The sequence below is a fragment of the Antedon mediterranea genome, chromosome 8 (genome assembly GCF_964355755.1).
Source record: "Antedon mediterranea chromosome 8, ecAntMedi1.1, whole genome shotgun sequence".
In the NCBI taxonomy this organism is placed as follows: Eukaryota; Metazoa; Echinodermata; class Crinoidea; order Comatulida; family Antedonidae; genus Antedon; species Antedon mediterranea.
The window spans coordinates 13231181-13259156 of record NC_092677.1 but is presented as its reverse complement, the minus strand read 5'-3'; the positions used below and the strand labels follow the sequence as shown (position 1 = coordinate 13259156).

Genomic DNA, 27976 nt, shown 5'->3' with positions numbered 1-27976 from the left:
CTGTGGCAGGTATTCATTACTTGGTTTGCTGAGCAAATTGTATTTATTGTATTAGTAGGCCTAAAGATGTGGAGTTGAGTTATGTTAATTAGATTTATAATATCTATCAAGTCATTAATAATGATTTACTATGTTTAGTGTGGCATGGGACATAGCATGCATAAAACACAACAAATAATGGAAATAGTCACATTTAGGTAATAAACAGATCACATCAGCCCTAGATTGGTCAACAGATGGAGTAGGATACTGAAAGTGGGCAGGAAAAAGAAGCACACTGCAGGGCAGCAGAAAAGATAAATGAAAGCCAACAATATTTGTTGAATAGATTAAGAGACTTCTGGAAGCATTGCAACATTCTAATTCCTAAAGCAGTGAAGCTACAATAGTTAAAAAAGAAAGACGATATAAAGCAGAGAACCTACAATAGTTAAAAAAGAAAGATGATATTTACTGTAGATGCCAATTTACACAAAACTGTGTAGGAATTGTCCCACGTAGAATCTGTATATATCTATAAACCACTCGTCAGCTCTGCATTGTGTGTAAATGTTCAAAGGGAATAACATAGATTTATAATTTTATGACCGTTATACCGCTCTTCTGTGTAAATTGGCCTTAATAATTAAAACATTATAAAAACAGCATAGAAGTAATACAGCCAACGGGAAGGAAAACTCAACAATAAGATGAACGTTTATGGGATGTTTTCATGTAAAGACAATGCCTCGGGCAGCTTGAATTATTTTACTAATTATTCAATTTTTAGAACTCCACAGATAATAATCAAGGAAATACTTATTTTTAGTAAAAATTCTTTCAATAATTTTGAATGTTAGCATTGTATTGGAATTTGTGATGATTATGTTAAGATTTGTTGAATTGAGGATGTGGGCGGGGATGGGCTGATTGGCGGATGCTGTATATGCAGGTAGAAATTCACTAGCATTATTGAAGTTTAGTTGACAATATAGCCTTCAAATATTACTAGACACCCCAATTATATTTGCATGAGAAACGAAGAAGGGGGAATATACTCTATCTAGTAGACAGTTTGTTGGGTTCTGAAGGGTTCCTTAAAGCAGATTTTCCACTAGGCAAACTTGTTCGAGCAAATCCAATGTTTAGCAGAGAAATAATCGCGCTTCCCTTTCCACTACAAAGAACGAATAGCTGCGATTTTCATGTTCATCGGTTGTCTGCTTAGGTGTTCGATCCGCATGACTGCTCATAAATGTGTCATAGCTTATTTTCAGAGCTCTGATTGGTTGAGTTATTTTTCACTTCGCAAAAAGTAAAAACAATTCAAGCTATCAATTTCGCTGAAGCAAAGGAACTAAAATTTGTTACAGACAGGCATTTGGAACATGGAAACATGAATACACATGCGTATGAGCCAACGCTTTCGATTCACACATACACATTTCAACTAGTGGAAAATCAGCTTAATCAAAGATCTACTGTATATCTAAACATTTATATACATACAAAAATTTGCTTTAATTTTTCAGTTTTATTTCACACATAAACAATAGAGGAATTTCACTGAGAATTCAAAGTACATATAAAGCTTCATCTCCTATAGACTTGAGTGTATGTAGCCTTCAATATATAAAACATTAGGATCTGTACATCAATTTAAAACAGAGCTGTATTTTTGGCCCTATTATTAAACTAGCATGAGCCAATTTGGCCATGTCAAATGGGGCAATACATTGGCAAAACATTCTAGCTCACTGGATTACATTAACAATATTTAATTACAGTTGTTTCAATTTTTGATAAACAGAAATAAAATATTTCTTTATAGAAAATGAATGTGTTTTTTAACATAGAAAAAACAAATCTTGCAATTGCATACATGCCATGGTAAGATATAAACCATACAACTAGTAATCAAATCATCGTTATCATTTAAAATTAACCTTTAAAACATCACAAATGAGCACCAAACTTAGAATAACGTTGTTTTTAAAAACTAGTGGTTGATAACATTTTAAAACCGATTTATTTTTTGTAGAACAATAGAAAATAGAAATATTATATAAGCCTAACTTTATTCATTACTTTATGAATAGTTGTAAAGAAAACAAAGCCTAATTAAATGCTTCATGTGTGAACTGTGTCGTACAAAATCAACTTATTTATTATACAGCAGAACCTCTCCTTTGGGACACACCATATTCAGGAGAAACCCATTAAAAAAGTGTGATATACCCAAATATGGTAGCGATATGACATCATCATGTCCATATATGGGCACATCACAGTTTCATGTCACATAAAGTTTGATAGTGTAGAACAAGCTTAACACTAATCCATTTTCAGGGGATACCTCTATTAAGAAAACTTTATTGTAACTTTACTGTATTCTAAAATATTTTATAACACATTGTGTTTAATTGACAATTCCTAGTCTTCAACAGAATGTTATGAGTCTAATCATATTGGCAAGACACTTAAGCTCTGTCTACACTATCAAACTTTATGTGACAACAAACGGTGATGTGCCCATATATGGACATGATGATGTCATATCACTACCATATTTGGACACATCACACTTTTTTAATAAACAATTTTGATAGTGTAGACAAAGCTTCATATGATTCATACCATCATTACTAATCAATGCAAGACAGTATTAAGAATTCAAAAATATATACCAATAATTTCACGAAATTCTTACAATATGAACAAAAATAATTCTTTCTAAAAACCTTTTTAAAAATCGTTTCAAAGGCGTTTCTCTTAAGATGAAACAATTATTTTGTTCAAGATCTATAAAATAGATGTGCACACATGTTAGTTATAAATTTTAATCTAGTAGTCAATTATAGATAAACTTTTTAGCTTGGAAATACCAAAAGCGGTCAGTGATAAATCAAAGTATACAGAGTTTTTGTTGCAGTAATAAATCAACAGAAAAATCTGTGAAATTAAAAATGCTATTATTGCACTTTATGAAAAAAAAATTCTATGAATGTTCGCTTAATTCAATCTGTAACACAAGAACTTTTTATAAAATTATTATTATATTTCTTTAAAATAGCAGAAAATATAAGGGCAGTTGATAATTATGATTATTTTACCACAAAAAAAGGCAAAACAAAATATAAAGATTTTTATTATACAATAAAAGGAAGTAAAATAAAAAATACCAATTATAGAATGTAAAATGGTTAAAATCTTAAACCATAAATGTTTTAAAAATGTTTTTGTCTGATTATTTCCCTGAGATGGGTTTCTCAATACGAAACATAATATTTCCAGATTTAAATTCAAATTAAACGCAGTCATATTTTGGACGGCGCCCTCAATATTTCGTTGCCATGCGAAACAGATTTTTACTGGCTTACAACAAAAATACTTGTGATGTATTCGTTTTCGTATCATATTCGTAGTGTTGCGAAACCTCCCTAATATAATAATTAAAATAACATTAACTAGAAGCTGCATTACAAAATATAATTGAAAAAGTGGCATAAGAATACAGTTCTATTAACATTTCTTTAAGGTTCTTTTTTTTAAAGCAATAAAATTGATTTATAAATATTTAATATACAAAATAAAATATGTTAAGCTTTCTTTTGTTGTTGACTAATGGAAACACATTTTCATTAAAATTGAGATGCGAAAAAAACCATAACAATTGTTTAAACAAAAAAAAAAGAAAAAATGTTCTACTGTTTTTGAAATAAAAATGTTTTATGTAAAATAATAATTTCTCCAAACTTTTATTTAATAATGGACACAATTTTCCTTTCAAATTAAATAGTTTAGACAAAAATTAAACTAGCAAGTGTGGTAACGACTAAAGTTTTGTTTGTTAAAGTTCATTTCAAACTTTGTTCGATCCTCTATTTAAAGTACTTTATTTTAAGTATTTGTTTCTGACAAGCTATGGCGCTTACAATCCCCTGGGGCAACCTCAAAAACATGTTCATCAAGTAGCTATAAAGAACAGGAAATATTAGGCTTAAATTAGGAGAAAACAAAAGGAAGCAACTGTACCACTGTAAAGTGATTTCTTAATGATAGAGTTAAAATGAACTTCCTATCCCCCAGTGTAATTTAAACTAAACAAGATATAAACATTTTTCAATTTCAATGTCAAGTTTTTAAATTAAGTCATTTGTAAGGCCATTACTGTATATTTATTTAAATTCATAATTCAAGTACTTTATATATTTCATTCAAATGAAAGGTATTTCATCTGTTACATTTATTTCAGCTGCTTAAAAAAACTCAAGTTAGTTTTAATAATAAAATAATTTTAAAATAATGCAGCATTTTGGTTATATTTAATCATAGATACCACCTACCAAAACAGTAGAGGGGTATTATTACTTGATGCACACTGTGTGTTTATATCATACCATCAAACTTGGTTCCCACTTGTTTTGATAAATAACATTATTTATTGAAATAAGCGTATATAAATTATCCAAGGCTAATGAAGGAAATTGTTAATTATTAGATTTTGAAACAAAATTTGAATACTTGTTAATTTTTTAAATACCCCAGCAAGTATTTTACCACGATGTACATCATGGCTCATTGTACCAAAAATTAATAATTTTGCATAAAAATTACTCTAGATTAGTTGGACTTTAAAACTTAAATGTAAGTATGGTATTTCTTTTTCGATTCAAAGGTATAGGTATGTTAATCTTCAAAAATATGTTTAACACGAAATTCAATACAATGTATTGTCAGAATTACGAACAATTATACGGCAATAAAAATACAGTTCTGTGAGCCGATAGATAGTATAATATATACGAGACCATAATAGAAATGTGTACATTATCAAATAAAAATACAACTTTTTCTGATGTGAAAAATAACCATCTTCTATTCTAGAGAATACAGTAGTCGCACAAAACATTCATTGTTCTACAATACAATTCCAAATTGAAACGTTGACCAAACTACAAAACTATAATTGTGCATAGCACTAACCCACCTGGATTTAAATTTATTTATAGCACACAACATCTTCCATAGTTTTAAAATACATAAATATAAATAAATGTCTTTTAAAGAAACAGATCCCCCAAAACTATACATAACATAAAAGTGATTTGTAAAATTATAAAATAAACTTGAAAATAAAATGTTGATAATTATTATCAGTCTGAAATAACACTTTTAAAAAGATAGTTTTTTAACGTTTAGTTAATTTAAATATAGAAGAAATAATTACATTTGTATTTACAAATGTTGTTGTAAACACAATAGGAATCACAGTTGAGTTGTCGGTCTTATTCATTGAAAAACCACCTCATGAATATTCATTATCTATTTACCAACTATCTTTGAATATTCATTATTTCAAAAGCTATTAGTACAGTACAGTAGGCTGCATTAATTATGCCATATGGTTTAAATAATAAATATTCATAGATCATAATTCACTGAGTAGCATGCAATACACGTCTCATGTTGTTGCGTTGACCATTCTATCCATTTCTTTTAAAGGATCACTTGATATATTAGTAGGCGTATACATCTCTCTAAAATATTGCTGATTGGGCCTTAAAGCTGCTATGTTGGGTTTGATTCCCTGGAGGAATTTGCTCATTTTCACGGGCATTAAAGATTTCCCGCCAGATACACCAGTTGTATTGGAAACAAGTTTGTCGATCTCGCTAAGTGGATCGGACATACAAAATGGGTCACTACCGTCCTGAGGCCGAATGTACTGAACCGTGTTTTCATGTTTTTTTTTCTGTAAATCTTTAGCAACCGGTTCCTCTTTTATGCTAATTTTTGATTGAACGTTTGGTGGAGTGGTCCTTAAATCACAGTTTCCATTCGCTTCTGCTGTGATTGGAATTTCGTTCACTGACGTGGCAAGTTTATCTAATGGACTTTCTGTTGATCGCATTTCCTCTCCGACAGAAGATGACAGTTTGTGCGAATGAGAATCTGGAGAAGTCTGCTTTGCATGATCTACATGGTCAATTTCCATTGGTTCAGAAATTTTCTGAATCTCAGTCACTCTTCGTACAATGACCCCTGACCCAGGTTCAGGCCATATCCTTACCGGTTCAGATTTGACACATTTTTTGTTGATTGAGTCGCCAATGTGTTCATATTCATGATTACTGAATTCATTTTTTATGCGAACATTTCCAAGTGAACTGGTTGGTCGTCGTGAAATGACAGTGACAGGACTGTCACGGCAGTTTGAATCATTTGGTGGGTGGATACTATGCCTAATATTTTTATCCTGTTCAATTTCATCGGCTCTTTCTGCATCAGTGTCGTCTGACTCATTGACAAGTTTCTCAATCAGGGTATTAGCTGTGTATATACTTCCATCAATTACTTTATTGCTCAACTCAAGGTCAATATCCGTTGATTCAGTCTTTATACTAGGTGTATCTTTCTCCTCGGAGTGGCTACTCTCGATGTCTGTTTTATCGGACATCGTCTCTTGAGAATTACTGCGATTCATTTGACGAAAATGTAATCGTTGAGCAGAGTACCATTTTGGTAATCCGGATAGCGTACTTGGAATTGATCGTATCTCATCTTCAATGTCATCCGTAGCTCTAGACACCCACCGATCAACATTATTTGAAAATGCGCTTTTCTCAAAGTTCATTTGCTTTGCTGTCTGCACCATACAGGCTAGATTCCCTAGGGGATTCTCCGACATTTTATCGTTTTTAACCTTTGATCCAGTTGGTAGTATTACAACAAAATCATCAGGATCAACGTATTTTTTAACAGGTGCATGAACCTGAGCTTGTGAACTCAATGGTGGTGGTACTTCGTTATGTACAAAAGAATAAAGCTGTTGTATGGAGTTCTCCTTGGGCATGTAATCTGGAAGAGATGAGTTTTTCGACTGTTTTGTCATTTCCTGAAAATGGTTGGGGCTTTTTACTGATGCATCTGGTTTATTATGTATGTTGTCACTATCATTCTGGCGACTTTCCTCATTTGATTCTCCTTTATCATGAGATTTCAGCTTTTCCCCGTTGTACTTTGGATCATCGTGTCCAGGATGACTAGTGGTATTCATAGCATGCTTATTGGCAACCTGTTGTTGGGTGCTCATTAGTTTTAAATGTGTAAAAGTGCCATTACTCGTCGGTCGCTGCATCATCGTTTTCCACAAATGTTTCTGATCACCAGAAATATGATAGTGTCCTGTTTGTTTGATGTGTGCAGATAACCTTTGTATGTTGGAGAACGTGTGCGAACAACGAGTGCAACGCAATGGTCGACCTTTTCTCCAACTCAAACTATCCATTAGGTATCTGTCACTGAAATAGTGTTCATCAGGTTGATAACGATCTTCCACATCCGAGTCTGACGGTGACCGTTGTGGCCTGTTTAAATTTGAATCGGACATGCGTGATAGTTTTTGTGCTTTTAATGGTTGGCTTGCCATTATTTCATTGCCATCGGGAATATGTGATAGAGTACTTAGTTCTTGGAAATTTGGTGATTCACGCGATATCACACATACTTTATCAGGTATCACTAAGCCTGGTGGACTATCACCTGTGTCCATTAAATCATCGTCGTCATCATCGATTTCTCTCCCAGTTGTCATAGATACATCATCGCTTCTGTGAGAGTATCCACTTTTGTGACCAGGAACTTTGTTGTAATGTTGCGTTCGTAGCATGTGCATGGTCAAGTCCTCAAGGTTAGAAAACGATTCACGACAAACGATACACTTCATAACCTGCGCAACGGGTATTTCCTCCTGAAAAGCACCAGTTTCAAGTTTCGGTCTCGCGTCAAATCCTTTATTCGATAAATGCTGTTTTTTATCATGTTTTGTTTTACTTAGATGAACAGTGTATTCGAAAAAGTCAGAAAACGAACGACCACAAACAGAACAACGGTAAGTACATATATCGCGCGTGCGAAACCCACCAGGCGGTTTGGGTCGTCTACGTAAAGAACAAGTACTGAATAAATTCCCTTTCGGAGCCATCATAACATTATAACCACGCTCTCGCAACAACTGAGTGTTCACAGATTTCATGCTCTTGTGCCCTGTTGCGATAAGATGAATTGATAACATTCCTATATTTGGAAAAGCCTGGTAACAATCGGTACATAAAACAAAATTTCCCTGATCAGAAGCTGTGCGGTAAAAGTTTACTTGGGGTGGAAGAACATTATAATCAGTGGGCATTTTAGAAACATTCACAAGAGCTTCTTTAGGTATTAAATTATGCTGAACTGTCTTTTTTAACAGGTCTTTAGAATTTTCAGTGGTTGGAGTAGGTTTTTCTTTCGGTTTTATGCTATTGTCGTGGTTCCTTTGCAATTGTTGTATAAGTTCAACAGGACTCCTACTGTGAGGATTCTGGTTTGGCGGACTTCGACTTCTGAACATAACATTTTGGTCTGATTGTATTTTATCGGAATATCCGCATTCACTATGAGTTCTCTTAAGACTGAGGTCAAGGGCAACCTCTTGTTCTTGGTTCGGAGTTTTACCTCCTTTGCCAGACGTCTCTTTATCATCTCGCCGCGACTTAACAGTAAAATCCAATGGTATATCTTGGTTATAAGAACCTTTCTCTTTTATGAGTTCTTTTTTTAAGTTAGAAGATGATGTTTCACCGACCATTAACGATAAGCTGCGTAATGGTGAGTCGACAGAGGGCGGTGTTTGTGGCGTCGAAGCACGAGTAGAATCGGTCTCCAGCTTTTCCTCGTCACTTGACATATGATCATCATCCTGATCTTCATCCGACTCTTTTCCAGCTGAAACAAAATAAACAGAAATCAGTATTCAAATCTTAATCACAATATAGTGACTAGTCGAAACATGTTTTACTGATTGGCTGGAATGTTGCCTAAGCCCAGCATAGAAATGATATGAAATGATATAAAAAGACAGTGTTCGTCATTTTATTGAAAAAAAAGGTAAAGAAAATTCACTCATACATGTAATTTCTATTTAAAAAATGTAAAACTCAATTAAAAAGAAAAAAAGCTATAATATGATAAAATTGTAGGTCATTGTGGCTTGGGCAACATAACATGTTCATTTTTTTTAGGCACTCAATATAATCAAAACCAATAAAGAAGCTAAAATGTTTTGAGGAAAAAAGCAATATTTACAATACCACAACCTTTGCAACCAAAGTCAATCAATTACATTTCTGAATTTTCATAATGGTATAACTGTAATTGCATTCTTTACAATACACAACGAAAAGAAAATCGGTTTGATTATAGAATTGAACTATAACCTTTAGTAAAATGATAGTGATCATTTATTAGCAATTACGTGAAGTTTATGAATACATTGTACTGTATAAAGATTGAAACCTGTGGTTGAATAATTCAATTTGCAGTAAAAGTTTTAAGAGACTAAACAGTTCAATCAATTCATATCAATCATACACAACACTGAATGACATGATGAATATGCTGTATAATTTATTCACATTTCAAAAATTTGAATTGTGAATTATCAATTATAGTATCATATAATGGCAGTGTGATGATGGTTATGGAGTTTTCTATTGATGTATCATGTTGACGAAGACAATGATGAAAGATTATGTAAAATGTTGCTACATTGAGTGAAGAACAAGCAAGATGGTAGTTTTAATCTTCTAATCTGATTATTAAGTCGAAAACCTCTTTTCGGATCAGATTATTGTGGTGATACAGTGATGAAAGAAATTTAGATGTATTGGATATAAAGACTTAATAATAACTCAAAATAGGATTTAGATTGTTTTAATAAAATATAACAAAATTACTAATATTTATTATCCAGATAATTAGCTATATTTCATATTAAGTTTTAAGGTATGTCAACAAAACAGATGATTTCTACTGCTGTACATTCCCATAGGTTTTAAAGGGTAAATTGGCCACTTGCTTTCTTGTTTGTCCACTACTGTCTGATTTAAAGATGATTTGATTGTAGTGGGTTTTTTTTAAACATAGTATCCGGGAAAGTATAAAACAAATAGATTAGGAGCTGGGTATTTCCCCTATGATTTATATAATGGTGATGGTGATGATGATATTCAAGAACGGTAAATTCCTTTAAAGCTTGGTTCCCACTATGACGCAATGCAAGGGCACAAGTGCGATATAAATGAGTTAAACGATCACATGCGACAGTTCGAATGATCCATTGAGTCGTTTCTGGTCATTTCACTTATGTTGTGGCTTAAGCTGTTGTGTTGCATTCTAGTGGAAACCAAACTTAAACAAACTGTACATATTGTTGTTTTCCATTGTTTCTATCTTTTATTTAGGGTAATAGAGAACAATATCAAAAACTGAATTCTAAGCAGTTCATTTATAAATAATCAACCATAATTATTACGAAACGTGATAACGCACATAGTGTACCATAAGGAAATATATATATATTACTTAACACAAAAATCAACAAGTTATACAAACGCCATCAACACAACGTGATTACATAATTTGTGAATATTAAGATTACACAGGTCAAGGATTAAACACTTCTTATGACTAAAAAACAACTTATTGTTAAGTGTTTGTATCGCATAATGAAGTAGCGGTCTGTTATCCGTCGGTGACAATTAAGTCATTTAACATTGTCGTGATTCGGTAAAGAATTATTGTATTTTACCAATAACAAAGTTATGGACAAGATAAAATGACTGTTAATCTTCAATATAGTACTCTATGACCAACTTTCTTGAATACAGTAATTATTATAAATAATGAAATATATTACAGTATATAACTTTTAATTATATTATTTATGTACAACTTGTAATTACAATTTGCTCAATATTGTTAATACCGTACAGGTACAACAAACTAAAAAAAAAAAATTATTTATCTAAAAAAAAACTGTAATTTAAAGCAAAAATGAGTCAAATTGGCTGGCAGCCAGTTGGTTTTTGGTTGAATTTAACCATTTGATACAGTATGTCTTGGTGAAAACATTTTTTTTCTGCGGAAGTGATTAACTTTTTTAAAACTACAAAATAACCTATTCAAAATCTGATTTTTTATCAATAAACCTTTAAACTATTAGGCTAATACTATAGTACGACTATTAACAATGTAATTTCATTTTTGCTAGTTAACACTATTAACAGTAGTTTTTTTTTCTGTATTCTCCATCTTGTCAAATGATTCATCAACTTCTCAGTCATGATTATTTATTTAATATTATTTATTACAATAATAATTTATTTATTTCAAACACATCAAACGGAAAGTTTTACTTGCCAATTACAGGATCGAAAAACGATCATGCTTATAAATAAAATAGGATGGATATTTAGTGAGCGAGTTACCAACAATGTACTAGGTCAGGATTGAACCCTGGACCTTGGGGATTAGAAGGCATGTTATTGTTAACCACCTTATCACACTCATTTAAAATGCAACTAGTATTCCTTCAATCATTTCTTAACATTTTATTTTTGTTCTTTAATAATAATAATAAAGTAAAAAATATCGAATATATGCACTTGTGTGTTTTGTACAGATACATAGACCTATTGTAGAAAGGAATAGTTAAAATAAAAGAAAATAATGAAAAAAGTGGATAATACATAAAAGTATAAAGTATATATATTTGACCGAATTGTTTCGATCAAATCGTACTAAAGATAAAAGAAAGTACAAGAAAATAACAGAACAGAATAACAAGGGAATATATATTTGGATGAAGTGTAAAATCATTGTATTGATCATTTGAGAATGAAATGAATAAAATAGTGGTTAACGCCACAAAAGAGAAAAAAAAAAAAATATCGGGAAATTTCGTTAGTGACTGTAGCATACTGTAGGAAAAAACCAAACAACCTTTGCTACACATTTCTAAAATTATGTTTCTTTAAAATTAAATTTTTCCATGATTATGTTTTAAAAATTATTCTATAGTTATACAATTTTGTTGTCCGTTACAATAACAGCATTTTAAACCTTACTGTATTTAAAATATTGTTGAGCATCTTTGTACAGCTAAATTTAAAATCTAAACAGATGAACTATTATGGTACAAGTGCCATACTGTTTAACAAAGGGCTTGACACAACATAACACCACTTGTAAAGTAATAATAAATCTATCAATCTAATAATATGCTGGCAGAAAGGGGATCAACTTGTCAATCAATGTCAAAGGGTACCTGTCAATAAATGCTGGCAGATGAGTAAATAAAACACAACTAATAAATGCTCTATTTACAATCATGTATTGGCCACATAAAACACATGCATAAACTCGCCTTACTGTATAAATTCTTACATATTGATTGCCATGATAATAATAACTAAGTTTTATTATTTACAATACAAAGGTTTTAATTAATAAAAGTAACAGAATGGTTATCCATCCAGTATTTAAGATAATGTATTGGAATATTTAACTGAGCAGTATTAAGGGATTTATTACTTGTAATGTTAATGCTAGCAAGGTTTAATACTAATTGGACACGGTAAAGCAACAATGTAGGTGCAACGCAAGTGAATTGACCAATCCACAAGCAATGGTCAGATGACCCATCATGTTGTGATTGGTCAAGTTAATTACAGTACAGTAGGCTTGCTTTGTGTACATGTGGTAACCAAGCTAGTGGTCTTCTTTCACTGCAGTGTATTAATGTGTGCATGATAGTTTTGATGATTACCGTCCATTGCTTTTTATTATAAGGTTCGTATGGAGGAACACTGGTGAATTCAGAATAACTTGGTATTAGTAGATATAGTGCTAAATCTCAAGATATTTAAACTTTACTGACTTCCATGATGTACAGTTACTGCAAACAATGTACTCATTACAGTATTTGTTTATTTGTGTCTCCATTTATTTCCCTCTGTGTATTGTGAAAGTGTGTTAAAAAGTGATCTCTTTGCAAACTGAACTGATCAATGCAATAGCTCTCTTTTCATATGGTAGATGTACAGTACTCTGCAGTATAAGTAATGTCATTAAATTATTCGTCTTAATACAAAGAATAAAAACAATCAAATACATTGGCATATAAAAAGCACAAGAGTGAGAGAGGGAACACAAACAGTGAACTAAATCACTGCCGAGTAAAATACTGGAGAGCCTAGAAGAACAACTACTGTACAGTACAACCCAATGGAATTAAGAAAATGGAAACAGTAGCCATCACCTCCTGAGAGCTAACCAACTGCTGGCCTATTTGCCTTGAAGCGTTCTTGAAGATTGTATTATTATTAGCTAGCAATATCACATTAACCTATAGACAGCACTTTGACCTGGCATCAATACTAATTTATCAAAAGCAATTTGTTCTCTCATGAATGAATATTAATACCGATGTTATTGTTATCGCCCGGTTGAAAACCAATCATGAGTCCTGTTGTATCAATGCAGGCTAATAAATGCATGCATGCTCCTAAATAATATAATTTCTATGAGGCAATAATAAGATAAATCTTCAATTCAATATTCAAACAATTTGATAAATAAATCTATTATTATTATTATTATTATTACTTTTTTAAATGGAAAATACTCCAGACCTTCACACTGGATATAAGAATAATTTTGTTTTCTATTTGGGTTGTTAATAGTGCTTGTTTGCTATAAATGTGCAAGGAATTCTTTGTTACAAGTGATATCAAGATTTATGTGACAACAAAAAATGTGACACCTTTTTTGTCAAACTAGTTTGATAGTGTAGACAGAGCTTTATTCATGTTTTGTCCAAAATTTAAAGCATAATCAAAATTCATATCTTAATAATTTTCAAACAAAATTAACTGTGAATTATTTATTTTCAACATTGAATTTAGCACAAAGGGTGATTGGGCCTACACTGCAGATCACCTTAAATGAAATCCCTATTTATTATAGACAAAAAAAAATAATACAAAAAAGTTAATAATAATTTAATACTAAAAGAAACATTATATTGGTTTAATGCAGGTCTTTGTGAAATCATTAAGTGTTTGGTTTTTGGAGTTTCTTTAACCAAAAGTCGATTGTCTTTAAATGAAAACTACAAGATGGTCTATTCAACTTAGGGAAACAATACATTGTAAATAAATTAACTTATTAATGTTATTGTCTTTGCCTGAGGAAAATTTTTTTTTCTCCAAATTTGTTATTAGTAATGTATACACCAGTACCAATAATAGAGATACAAACATTTCATACTTGTTGCTTTTTTACTTGTACCAATCTATAATAATTATTATAAAAAAACACTAATTTTGTGAAGATATAGAATTGTATTCATAAAACCACCTGTTCAAAATGTTTTACAGATTAGTTGCACGAATGATAATGAAGTCATAATTTAAATACACCCTTTAAAACAGGAACTTATTACAAGTTAAACAGAAATTGATTTTAAAATTCCAAACACTATAAATAAATTTAAAGAGTACACAATTGGAAATGACTGCTCATTATAAAGTGGCTACCCAGGTGAAACTTGGGATATAGTACTTTATCCAAACTAAACGACCTTTAACCCTGGTAAACAGAGCCAATGAAGTGGGAATATTTTATCAGATTTTTATTAAATGTGTTCATAGAATAAACCAATCGAGAGGCAGTATTTTGAGTGTTCAATTTAGCAGAACCAATGGAATGATGAATAATGATGTTATGTTACAATATAATATCAAGCAAATTGTGTATGCATGTCAAGGTCTACGATCCTTGTCAGTCTTAATTCTTAGAGGAGGTGGTCGATCAAAATATTCTGACTATCTCCCCCAACAAAAATAACAGAAGCCATGACCAAGATATGTCACGTTACAAGATGTACAATGAGGGAAATCAAAGCGAGTAGATTCTTTGTGACAAGCTGGAGTGTCGGTTTACAGCTCGCGAGATGGATACGTGTCACATGACTAAATAGCAATTGTATCTACTCATGCATTTATAACATATGGCCACTGTAACTTAAGTGTAAACTTTATTTGTACAATCAATAAATTTGATTTGATGTATCTATTTTGTCTTTAGTTTGCATAGATCACTGTATTAATATTAAATAATGTACATTTAATATTGCAATGTATACAATCATATTCAATACACACTCTTTAAAATTGCTATTACAATTCATTGGAAATAATGTCTATTTTATTATTAATATAATGTTTCAAATATTTTACTTACTTACTAGGCGTGATTTATTATTGAATTGACGATTTTAAATAAAGGAGATCTAAAAATGAATACTAGTAGACCATTTTGGTATGCATGAAGGAAGGCTCAGCTTAGGTCTATTCCAGAGGCTCTGGGTTAGATCGACCTATATGCTAAAAAAACTGGACCCAGACCAAAATATTTATGTGGGTTTTTTTTTCTTCTTTTTATCATTGTTGTTGTGCTACATTAATATAATACAAATAATGTATTATTGAAGTCATTTATTCTTTTATTTTATAGCATCCATAAAAATGAAAATATAAAAACAAACAGGGTACTTTATTTTATAAGGGTATACAAGCAGTATGTACTGTACATTACGTTACTTATTACATTTTCTTGAATCATTGAGTACTGTATGTACAAAATGCTTTAGATAGTCAATAGATAATGTAGCAACACCTTTGCAAACGGTTTAATTTCACTTTCAATCAATTTATAACTATTTGATTTATTACATAAGAACTGAACACATAACAAATGGCTTTTTGAGTAACAACGCCAGAACATACATCTTAGGCCTACGGTTTGACTGATTGAACTGCCTCAGCCTAATGTGCGTCTGATGTGGCTATAACGAAGTGCGAAACCAACCTGTAAAATTCACAAAGACAGCTGACAATACAGTTAAATATAAGCTGACTTTAGCTTTGCTAAATTTAGTCATATCTGCTAACTTTTATTACCACAATGTTTTTGATGATCACATGTTCGATCGGCATCACGGAAATGCAAAACGAAAAATCACGCTATGGGAAGGAGAACTTGATGATATTATAGGATGCTTGACAAGAAAAAAATTTTGAATTTTATTGTCATTGTCAGTTTTACATACAGTAGATAAAAAAAGTTTAGATTTGAAGTATGTTTTTCTTTATCTGTTTTATTAAGTATGAGTGACAGAAAATCAATACTGATCATATTGTCAAATACAGTAACTACGAAAAGAACATGACAGCCAAACTGTTTTTAAATTGTAAATAAAACTAAAAAATAAAAATCCCCTTCTTGCCTCTTTATTCTATTAATTCATTTAAAGTTCATTATATTATTTGAACATAGATTAATAAATAAACATTAGAAAAGTTTTCATCTTAGATTTTGATTACAAAAGATATTTAATTTAAAACAATAACATTTGATCATTTTTTTGAGTAAAAATTTAAAGTATAATATTAAATCAGGATGTAAGCCAAGGTTTCAAACTAAAACTGTTTTTCAATTTATAATAACAAAACTTATTTTAACATTGCAAACTATTTTTTTTCCTCTCAAGAACAAAGTTTAGTTTATTGTGATGGACTAACATTTGCATTTGTGAAAGGCATGTGACTGAATCAAATTTTATTAAGGAGGTATGTAGCACTTTTTGTCCAAACATATTTGTGTGAATGGGTTGATGATGATACATTGTATTGCTGTGTCCTTCAGATCGAACTTTAAGCTGTTGGTGCACCATGAGTAAAGGCTTTTCTCCTTGTTTGAGATTTTACCATCCCCGTTCCCAAAGCATGATAATCAATACTTTCTGCAGTTAATTATTTTTAATTATTACATATTACATTTAATTAATAATATTACTGATACAGGGTAGTGTAATAATGAAATCAGTTATTTTTATTACCTAAATTTGTTGGCCAAATTCAATCATTATTTTTATTTATAAAATTGAAACTTATTTTCCTATTTAATGTGAAACTTTTCTGTTTTTAAAATACTAAGACTTTCCAAGGATTTTACTAGCCTGTGTCACAAAATCTAATTCTGCTATGTTACTGTAATATTTTAGTGTTCTGTGGATTTGTTGGAACTGTCTTCATCAGATAATGACTACACAAAAATAAAAATTTTGTTACAAACTTGATAAAAAATAACGAGGAAAAATTGCTCAATTGTCCGGAGTTGTCAGAATATAATGTTGCACCCACGCTTCAGTAATCCCTCCGATATCCTTACATTGATGAACACAAATTAGACAAGTTGAAGAATATTCCAAAAACAGACATTATTAATGACTCCGTCTCATGCAGCAATAATTGTAAGGTCTTCAACAATGATCATTAATTCCATATCTCTCAACAGACATAAAAAATCCAAACAAAATAGAAATATAATTAAAGAGACAGGTAGAGGTATCAAGGGACAATAAAATATGCGATTGATCACATCAAGAATTAAGAATATAGACAATGCTATATGCCATGGCATAATCTACAATAATAGAACTGGTCATATTAAAACTGTATGCAGATCATGGTTTTATATAAAAATGTACATAAAAATGCGTATTAATGGTCAACTCTCTTGAAACTGGACTTGCATATGTTCAGATGTTCTGAAGTACCGGTAAACTGAAGCAAATCTTTGGACACCTACGTACTGTACTGTACGGATTCTAACAGTTGTCACCATCAGTACAGTATACATACTGTACTTTACACTTGCCAGTACAGTGAGACAACAATATCATGGTCATACAATAGGAAGGGAGAGAATACAACTGCTGATGAAAGTAAAAGGAAGAAGTCAACATTTGCTTTAAATCTTTACAATCAATAGGGAGCTTTTGATTTGCGATTTGCGATGGCCGACGACCAAACTATGTCATGTTAATTCATTGTGCACATATGCAGAGATATTGTAACGTGTGTTCTCGCTCTCCATCTCAAGACAGGTTTCTAAGTCTATGGGCGAAAACGTTTCCAGATTGGCGAAAAATAAAATGGCTGCTTTAGCCATTTTGGCGATGACATACAGTATGATAAAATAGATAATTAAATAATCATTTTGGAGAAAGCATAAAGTCTCACTAAAAGGTCCATTTGCCAATCTCCAAGCATTTGTTTTGTTATCATATTGTTTACTTCTTCAAGCTCCATTTTTGTCAACTTGTTTCGTTGTACCAGACGTTTCTTTGTTTTTTCAATATGATGGAGATAGCAGAGGTAGACTGCACAGAGAGAGACAGACATTACACGACACATGGATGATGAAGTCTACCCAAACTACTGTATCGCATGTTGTGCCATTTTGGCTACAAACTGATTTGACTAAAAAAAATAAAATGTTAGTGCTACCTCAGGTTATGGTATCATCAGTAAATTGCATCTACACCAGTGCATTTACACCTGCGTTACTGTATCTGAGCAGTTACGGTAACTAGGCATCCGTCCATCTATTCATCCAAGTACTACCTATGTCACTACAGTAATACTTAAAAAATACAGGTGTTTATGAGAAACAATAATGGTATTTAAAGGATATGAACATTAAAGGAACAAGCAAGAACTTGTTTACAAACTTTCATTATTCAGACCATAAAAAGTTTTTTTTTATGTAAAAAAAAGAAATTATAGTTCATGCATTTTAATCAGCATTTCTTGATCTAAAAGTTCCAAGAATCGGATCTCACATTAAAACATCAAAGGCTTTTATTGGGGAAAAATCCCTTTTCTTTAATAACGTTTTGAAGACAGATTGGTATCCATCATGGAATATAATATCGTTTAAAACTACTGAAGGCTGTCTAACGAGAAACTTGCAGGTGAGGACATACTGCCAGTCGATATTAATTTTGTTTGGTTTTAGATGACAAAGTAAATAATTATGTCTGGTACAAATACAATTATTCTAGGAACTGCTGTACAGTATGCTTTTAATAATAAAAATTGGGAGGAGCAAACGTTACAATCCTCGATTTCCCTCGGAGCCTACTGAATTTTTATCCATCTCCCGAATATTATTAACAAAATCTCCCGAAATTTTGGCTTTAAATAAAAATATTTTTCAAATCCATGTTTACTGTCTGAATTCTGATTTTTTATAGATTAATTCTGTATTTATACAGAATTACATCTGCTTAATTGCTAGAATGCAGTAAACATTAAAATGCCGATTGCACAAGGTATTTTAATCGGCATTAAAACACGTCAAATTTGTTAAAAATGTAAACCTCCAAAACCGGTTGGGTTGGAACGTCTGGAGGAGGAAAAACACTTTTAAACAGCTTTAAAGTCATGATATTTTCCGTATTTCTTCTATTCGCTAGCCATCCAAATCCTAGGGTGTACAACTATATCTAACATAAAGAGTTGATGCCTGAACAAGCGAAACTATTGCTTACATTAAATAGTAAATCATCACTAAGCATTTCTATAGAGTTCTGCGGTACTATGTTGATAAACTATATAGATCTGTATTTCTATTACATTACATATCTTAGCTTGATTTTGTTAAACTGAAACTGTAGTTGAAGAATAAATAGATTATTAAAACAAATATTTAGTGATCTTTTGAAAATTATTAAGTTTTAAAACTACAATCAGTATCACCATTGGTGACTTTGGAGTCACTCAGGCAGGTTGGCTAGCAACCACGCAACGCCACCTACCGTCGTGACGTCAACACCGCAGAACTCTATAAGGAAATAGGTGAAGTATTTTGTATAAAATCTTGGTAATTTACTGTAAAAAGGGATGGGGTGTGCTCAACAACTTCCTGGGTGTTTCTAATAAATAAGTTACTGTAAGCTAAGGTAATTATAAAAACCATTATTAAACACAGATTCAGAAAAAAAAGTGGGAAACAGAAATACTGTATTAAGTCTATCCTCTATGAAGCATTATGAAAATTGGGGCCCTAAAGCCGATTTTCCACTAGGCGAATCGAAAGCGTCATGCTATACGCATGCGTATTTGAGTTTCTGTCTGTCATACTCCCTTCTGCGACGAATTCTAGTTCCTTTGATTTTTCGCTTCAGCGAAATTTACTAGTTCGAATTGTTTCTACTTTTTGCGAAGCGAAATATTGCGCAACCAATCAGAGTTCAGGAAATGAGCTATAGCGCTTTCATGAGCACTCATGCGAATCGAAAAGAATTCGGCTAGTGGAAAATCGACTTTAAGCCTGTTTTCCACAAGGTAGTGGAAAAAAACAATTGCGCTATCCTGTTTAGTTTCCACTGCACAAGAATGAATACAATTTTTATTTTGATTGTTAATGTTCAATTTACATGAGTCCCATGAACGATAGGCTCTGATTGGTTGCATATTTATACAACAGGTTTAGACAACTGTTTGATCTAATACTCGGACTCTATCTGTCTATCTATATTTAAATAGATACCAATGATAATCCAATCATTAGTGGTAGTAATTATGATTAACATTATATTGCCATATGTTATATTACAAATATTGATTGATTATACAGTAAATCCATGTTTGTACATGGCCATTCATCAATGCTAACCATATGGTATGGAAAGCAAATAATTTGAAAAAAAAAAATTTACTGAGTGATTAAAATCTGGCAATGTTGACTCCATCCAAATGAATACATTGGCAGTATTCCCTTATTAAGTCTACAGCATTGTCAAATTAATTTTTTCATCAACACCAGCCATTGTTTTTTAAACTTCATTTTTTAATGAATTAATTTGTTTTGTGGATGACCTGAAAATAATGATTCTGTGATAGCGCCTGTTTCGATTAAAACCAATTTTTTTGTAAAAATTAACCGGCACAAAATACCAAAATCGATTTTAAGGAATACCTTCTTTGGTTCTTGAATAGTACTGTATGAAATACCTGGATTAAAAAAAATTAAACTAAACAAAATGGTTAATAATCGTGAAGATTTATATAGCGCCATATACTGTACTCAACAATAACGCTGTGAACTTGTTTTGCCTTTTCAACAACATTCTTTTCTCATGTCTGTGCTGCCAATTACTGTACGGCGCAACTCTTTTGTCACCGATAGTTGCTGGGTCAGATATTACACCAGGACAACCCCTACTTGTCTCGAAAGATGTACTAGGTTCTTGACAGTGCACCCAAGCATTGTGTGTACACTGGACATATGGTTATTGTCTTTTATCCAGGTACTCATTGTACCACCAGAACCATGGAGCGCTTGAGCCTCAAACTCTTACCATAAAGGCTAAGAATTACGATTGAATGAAAAGTTTGTAATATTTATTTTGAGATGTTCTACAAGACATCAAGACATGCTGCAGTTTAGTACAGTAGGATAAGATGGTCACCCTGTAGGCTAAAGATCACTTGTTTAATTCCTACTGGAGGACATTTATATTGCATGCATTCTTTATAATGATATTCTCTGTTCAAACATATGATTGACATGGAATTCTATTATAACCAGTTCATTTATTTATGATGATACAGTCCCATGTCAACCGTATCACACTCGGAGTGCAAAATGTTGCGTAATTTAAAACATATTGCAAACTATGATTACGATTCTACAAGTAGAGATCAAATAATTTAAAATGATGAGCAATATAAACCTAAGTACTGTACTAGTATTATTAATGATTACATAAATATTTGACCATGATGGGCAGGTGTTCTCATATAAAGGTAGAGGTGAGGTCAAAGGTGTGCTATTTGTGATGTAGGCCAGGTAATCTGACACATAGTAGTAAAATAGTCAGTGTATCATTTACATTAATAACATTGAAATATAGTCAATGTTAATTTCTTAAGTTGTAAAAAACGTCAGTATTTGATGTACAGTGAAATATAGTATCTGCCAAGTGACATAGAAGGCAGTAAAGTTGTTCAACTTGCTAGTGATCTAATATAATGCATTCAAATGGCAGTATATAATCATGTTGACGTTCAAATATGAAATGGTCTTTTTAAAGAATGAAAAACTATGATGAGGCCATAATGTATTAAATTTCAATTCATAATTCAATGTTTTAATTAGGTATTTAATGTTTTTTTTACTGAACATATAAAGCTAATGTTTATGCTAAATTTCTCTATCAGATCACAATTATGAGATGAGGCAAGTACCAATATTGAATTTTACAATAATAATTAACGTTGTTTGTGTTAAATTCTATCAAAAAAAAAGGTCTTTAAAAAAATGTTTACACTTTTTTTCAACCATTATTGTAGTAAAATTGTATTTATCTTCTTAAATCAAGTTTTGGGTCCTCATACACAATAATGTACTAAAGAGGTAAGCACGAATAATTTAATGTTTTTTTCAAATAAATATTTGATACATTTTTTTTTCTATAAATAATGTATTAAAAAAAAGGGAAAAAATAGTTTATTAAAAAAAATTATTCAATACTGTATATTTATTGAGCAAATTCATTTGATGTAAATTTCTCTTCTACGTTTCTGCATTATTTACAAATAATTGTTATATCATTGCCACTTATTATTAAATTTGATTCATCCAATTTATGCCAAACCAATTCGTAAAATTTACTTACGACGATATTCTGCCCTCAAGAGTGCAGATATAGGTTGTGACACGAACTAAACTACGATTGAATCATAAACGCGAGTTAAGTGCGAAGAAATTAAGTGAATGACTCGCGCAACTTGGGTTACATTGGTAATATATCTATCATGGGTTTGATACACGATCACAGCTTTGAAGAACTTAAAACTACCCTATCGATAAACGACACACATTCTCGTCAAGACTACGACATTAGCCTTTCAATCACATGAAGTTCTGTAATCATATTACTGTGTACGGTATATTGATGGATTATAGATCATTGCCATCTTTAGTCAGGTGATTTACTACCACATTTGACACATTAAATGTTATTAAATTATATTTATAGGAACCATAATCATTACATTACATTTCTCTTGTTTCTACAGTATATTCTCCCCTTTAAAAAAAAATCAATTTTACAAATGTCAACAGTAAGTAATAGTTAATGTAAAAAAAATATAAACTCAGTATAAAACTTAAATTGTCCCAAATTTTCAAGTCTTAAAAAATATTTGTATGCCAGTCACCAGAATAATTGTTTGTTCAAAATAAAAGTGTTGTTTTGTTACAGTAAGTTTGCTGCATTGGTTAAAAACACACTAAATAAAATTACTAATAGTATTCTGTTTATTTTAGTTTTATATTTTGCTTTACTACTAATATTTTTTAATAGGGATTTCTAGGAAAAACCCCTTTACATTCCTAACCAGCAGACAACTGTACTATAGATAATTCCATTCATGTGTAAAAAATAAAAGCAACTATTGAACATTTGATTCAATGATCCACTGTACTAACTAACCATTACAAGAAAAATAACCTTTTTTTTATAATGTTTATTTACACAGCAAGTACTGTATTTTTACTATGATTTGATTTGTACTATTTCTACTAGACAGTTAATAATATAGTTTGGTGTATTCGGGCACAATACCTACTTTATTTATACCAGTACAGAGTGTCTGGCTGACAATTAATGATCGGTCATAACAAGTAGCACTGTGCAGTAGACATTGATAGAACTAAGCAATAGAGAGCAAAAACCTAAAAAAAAAACATACTGTAGCAACCCCATCGAACCAACATTAAAGTTACTGCATGATGGTCTACTCTTCAGAGACATGGCTGCCATTTAAAAAAAATATATAAATTAAAAACAATACAAAAAAAAAACAATATTTATAGTAGCACTATATATAACAGCAGGCCCTACATTTTTCTAGTAGTGGATGGTGGTTGATTTTGGAGTTGGTTCTTCTCTATGCTTTAAGCACCTGATGAGCTACAGTATACATTTGAGAAGATGTCCAAAGAACGTTGACAATATAGATGGATATCAAGTTTTTTTTATTACTAACTATTTACAGTGAATGGTGTTGCCTCAGGTATGTGTTTATCGAAAACCTGATAAACAACAGAAGAGTGACAATAAATCCAAGTTGATGTATCGAGTGATCAATTCAACAATTGAGTGAGGAGCATTTTTTCTCTAAATGTATCATTGTCATTGTTATTCATGTCTTTTATTGGTGACATATTTTCAACATTATTGCTGAGCTTCTAGCAAGGTTTATTGACTGACGTGCTCGTGAAGAATGTAGACCATCCTGGGCTAGGGGTTACGTCATGTCGCTTCTCTGACAGCTATGCGTAGAAAAAAGTAAATGAATAATGCGTGATTACATACAAATGAAAAAAAATAATAATTTACAATAAAAAGCAATCAATACTCTATTATAATACAGTTTAAAGAAACTGAATAAAAAAAATGGGATAAAATTATTAATAAATATTACAGTATCTTTATATTATGTTATCATAAAATTTCTAGAGCCACCTTGAATCTATTCTAAGATTTACCTTAAACATTATTGTAGAAAAAAATAAATAATAAGTTTAATGATACAACTATGTGCATGTTGTACTTTAAATTAAAATATCCACGCATAACCATTTACCACAGTTAATACTTTCGTCATTACAGTGTCTGTCTGGAAGTTACAGTAGGATCATTGTACTAGTGTAAAAACAGATTTAATAATTACACAATCTTTAAGTGCAAAAAAAAATTGTGAAATTGCTCTACAGTAAGTTTGCCTTTTTTAAGGTGAAATATTACTTTTGGGAAAATTAGATTTCACAGCACAGATCCCCAAAAAATGCACAAACAAATTGATTATAACCTTAGTAAAACTATAAAGAAGACAATTTATGAAAAAAAAAATTAAAATACTGTAGGTGTTGTAAGTTCACCCATTTTTATTCTTTAAAAATTGTTTATCACACTGTACAGGTACACTACAATCTAAAATGTAATACCATACTGTTACAGTACAGTATGGTTCAAAGTGTGTTACAGTATCTTGTAACCATGTAATATTTCTAATGTGAGTCTATATATTGTATTGATATTTATTACTGTTAGGTGTTTGTCTGTATTGTGTGTGTAGTTTAAGCATCAACGAAAACAAATTTCATGTTCGCATTGTGGTCATGACAATAAGATTTATTTTATCTTATCTTTAATGGTACATTGCAAAGTAACTATTAGTATACAGGTACACTTTAAATAATTACTGTACCATGTAGAATTAAAAAAATTAAACAATCTGATAACAGTACATATTAAATAATACAGTAGTACAGTAAGTATATTTTAAATGCAGGTTTTAACAGTAGTATATTGACTTCTAAATGTCCTGGTGTACAGAAGAACATTAACAATCTTTACGCCAAATATAGTTTTTAAAAGAGATAATTTGCCAATAATTATTGGGTTGACACATTAAAATGATCAAAAAATTACTATTAATAACCAATTCAAGCAATAAACAATCTTACTGGTTTTTTCCCCACAATTTTTGGAGCGAACGCAACAATACAAAAAAATATCCAAAATTGAAAGCAACATTAACCGAAAAATGAGATTTGTCTGAAATTTTTAATTTGTGATGTTTGGCACATTTTACAGTGAATACAAGATGGTATACTATAGGTACATGGTAGATCTTCCATATTGTGCACAATAAAGGATATTTTCACTTTGATTTTGAAGACTGTAATTAGTACGAAGACGACGTCCCGAGAGCAGGAAGGTCAGGTGACGAGGGAATTCCCTTTAATTCCTAGTCTTTTATGATTCACTACATGGATTTCTCCAAAACTGTTTTTACCAACTATTTGTCTGTCAATCAGAATTATAAAATTTGATTGGCATTTTAATTTGAAGAAAACAATAAGGAATTTTAATATATTGCTATTTTAAAATCAAATATTAAAGATTTTTTACTATTTAATGTTTGCAGTATGTGTATACAATATGTACAATCATTTTATAGTTCTTTAAATAAGGGCCAATTCCACCAGCATTTGTATACTAGCCTAATATGTAATATTAATGATAACAGAAAAGATAATAAAAACATCTTTGCTTCATCTTTTTTAACCTCCCTGTAAATAATCATTTAAAATTGAATTGAAATATTTTTGTACAAAATTTGAAACAGTTATCTTTAGTTTGGTTTCGCATTTTTTATATGTTGATTTTAGCATGTGATCTCAGGCATGTCATTAATAAGTACACCATACTCCAATATCCTACAGATCAGCATATTTATGTTTCCATTATGCAGCTGGGCGGTAAGCCTTTGAAGTGCCTCAGTTTTTTCTGCCGCGGGCAATAAGCGGCAAACTTCGACTGTGCCATTCTGCAGTGCATCACTGATCACCTCTTGTATTTTGGAGTTGGTAAAAACCAAACTCCAACAACTTTTTCAGTTGAGATGGATCTTGAAAATCCTAATGTTTTAACCGATCTCTACATCTTGTATCTGTCTTTGTTGGGAGATTTATTGTGAAGCTTTTGAATTCGATTCGCTGGAGGGTGTCGACCGAGAACTGTCAATCAGCAAGCTCAATGAGAATGAAATATGTCACTTCATCACGCGTCAATAACGTTTGATGCACACACAGAGAAACGAAGTGCCGCGCCTCGCCCAACTACAAAATAACCTCACGTAAATGCATCACAAAAGATAGTATTTTAGAATAAGAACAATCAATACTTACTCTTTAGTCGCTTCGGCGTTTGTTGCTTTCTTCGAGGCATTGTTTATTTATGGTCAGCCTCTCACTTCACCACGGAAACGAAATATTTCCGAACCATCTCTCTGAGAAGATGTTTTCATTCTGTTTGTCCCACACTTTAGATAAACAGCACACACCGCGGCCGTAATTCTAAATGTAGTCTTTTCGCACAGTCGCTAATTAAAAAGTGTATCAATTATTAGATAGGGGGCTCACTTGCAAAATTGTAATTCATAACAGTTTTCTATTTTAAATAAACTAAAATAAAACGTTTGATGGAAGTAAACAATAATTTGTAAAATGTATTTAAACTTGATGCGGTGTACTTATACAATAGAGGGTGCTCGATATATTTCTTTCTGCTCTCTGTTTCATTTCTTTGTATTTATTATATACAGGTATACTGTATGTATATATATTTATAATTAAAAACATTGTTACATATTTATTACTGAGTAATGAATATTTGAATTTAATATGAATAAGCTGTAAACATTAAGGTAGCCTTGGTTCGATATTGCCGGCTGAGATTTGTATTGTAATCTCAGATTTATAGGTACAATTCTACAATCAAACACACAATTAGTTTACGGTAACATCATTTCATTTGTTATGTACTCCACTTTGTGACTCCCGAATTCAAAAGTACCTACAGACAACTTTTAGAGGCAGATACAGAAGAATTAAGTTTGACAAATAAAAAAAATGTCAATAATAATATTAATAAAAAAAATCTTGTAATTTCTTTTTTACTACAGGCCTACAAAATGCATACAAATTAATATAAATATATTATATTTATTGAGTTTTAAAAACGGGTATTTCTTCCGCGCGCACTTAATTTAAAAATAAAATTGCAATTTAACAAAAGTAAGGTCTAACAACCCACTAATAATTTTTCTTCTTCACTTAAGCTCTGTCTACACTATTACATTTATGTAACCATGAACATGATGATGTCATACCACTACCATATTTGGGCATATCACTACCATATTTGGGCACATCAAAATAGTTTGATAGTGTAGATAGAGCTTTATCCATCAAACTCACTGTATATACGTAGTGTCAGTTACCGCTATATTCCATGATGCAATCATTAAATTTATTATTTTTTAAATCAATCTATAAGCGGTAAATCACTTTGATGTGTAAATCTGTTTTAATGCATCTTTGAAAATCCTTGATGCCGCCATTTCTAATTATAGTACATTATCCGTAATTTAATTTTGTCCATCAAAAATTAGGCGTGTCTACGTGTCTCGAATTTATAAATGTTTATGAAGGAAAATACTATGAAATGATAGTATGAAGGCTCTGTCATAACACATTTTTTATGAAAAACGTAGGCCTATCAGGCCTATTAGCCACCAGATTGTTTTTGTTTAAGAGGTGATTACTAATTGCCTACTCCCAACATAAAAGGAATAAACTATCACTAAACTAAAAAAGTGTGATGTGCCCAAATATGGTAGTG

At 31.3% G+C, this 27976-nt stretch overlaps 1 protein-coding gene and 1 long non-coding RNA gene across 3 annotated transcripts in view; one reads left to right on the top strand and one right to left on the bottom strand.

Annotated features, from left to right (window-relative positions):
* The window catches only part of LOC140056862 (uncharacterized), a 213314-nt gene that overhangs the window by 113987 nt on the left and 71351 nt on the right, over positions 1–27976 (top strand). The gene's annotated exons all lie outside the window — the stretch shown is intronic.
* LOC140056858 (uncharacterized) lies at positions 1494–26635 on the bottom strand. The gene is made up of 2 exons (XM_072102364.1): positions 26482–26635; positions 1494–8748 (listed from the first exon to the last, which is right to left on the bottom strand). Exons 1-2 carry the CDS (start codon positions 26519–26521, stop codon positions 5444–5446), a joined length of 3345 nt encoding a protein of 1114 aa, XP_071958465.1. The 5' UTR covers positions 26522–26635; the 3' UTR covers positions 1494–5443.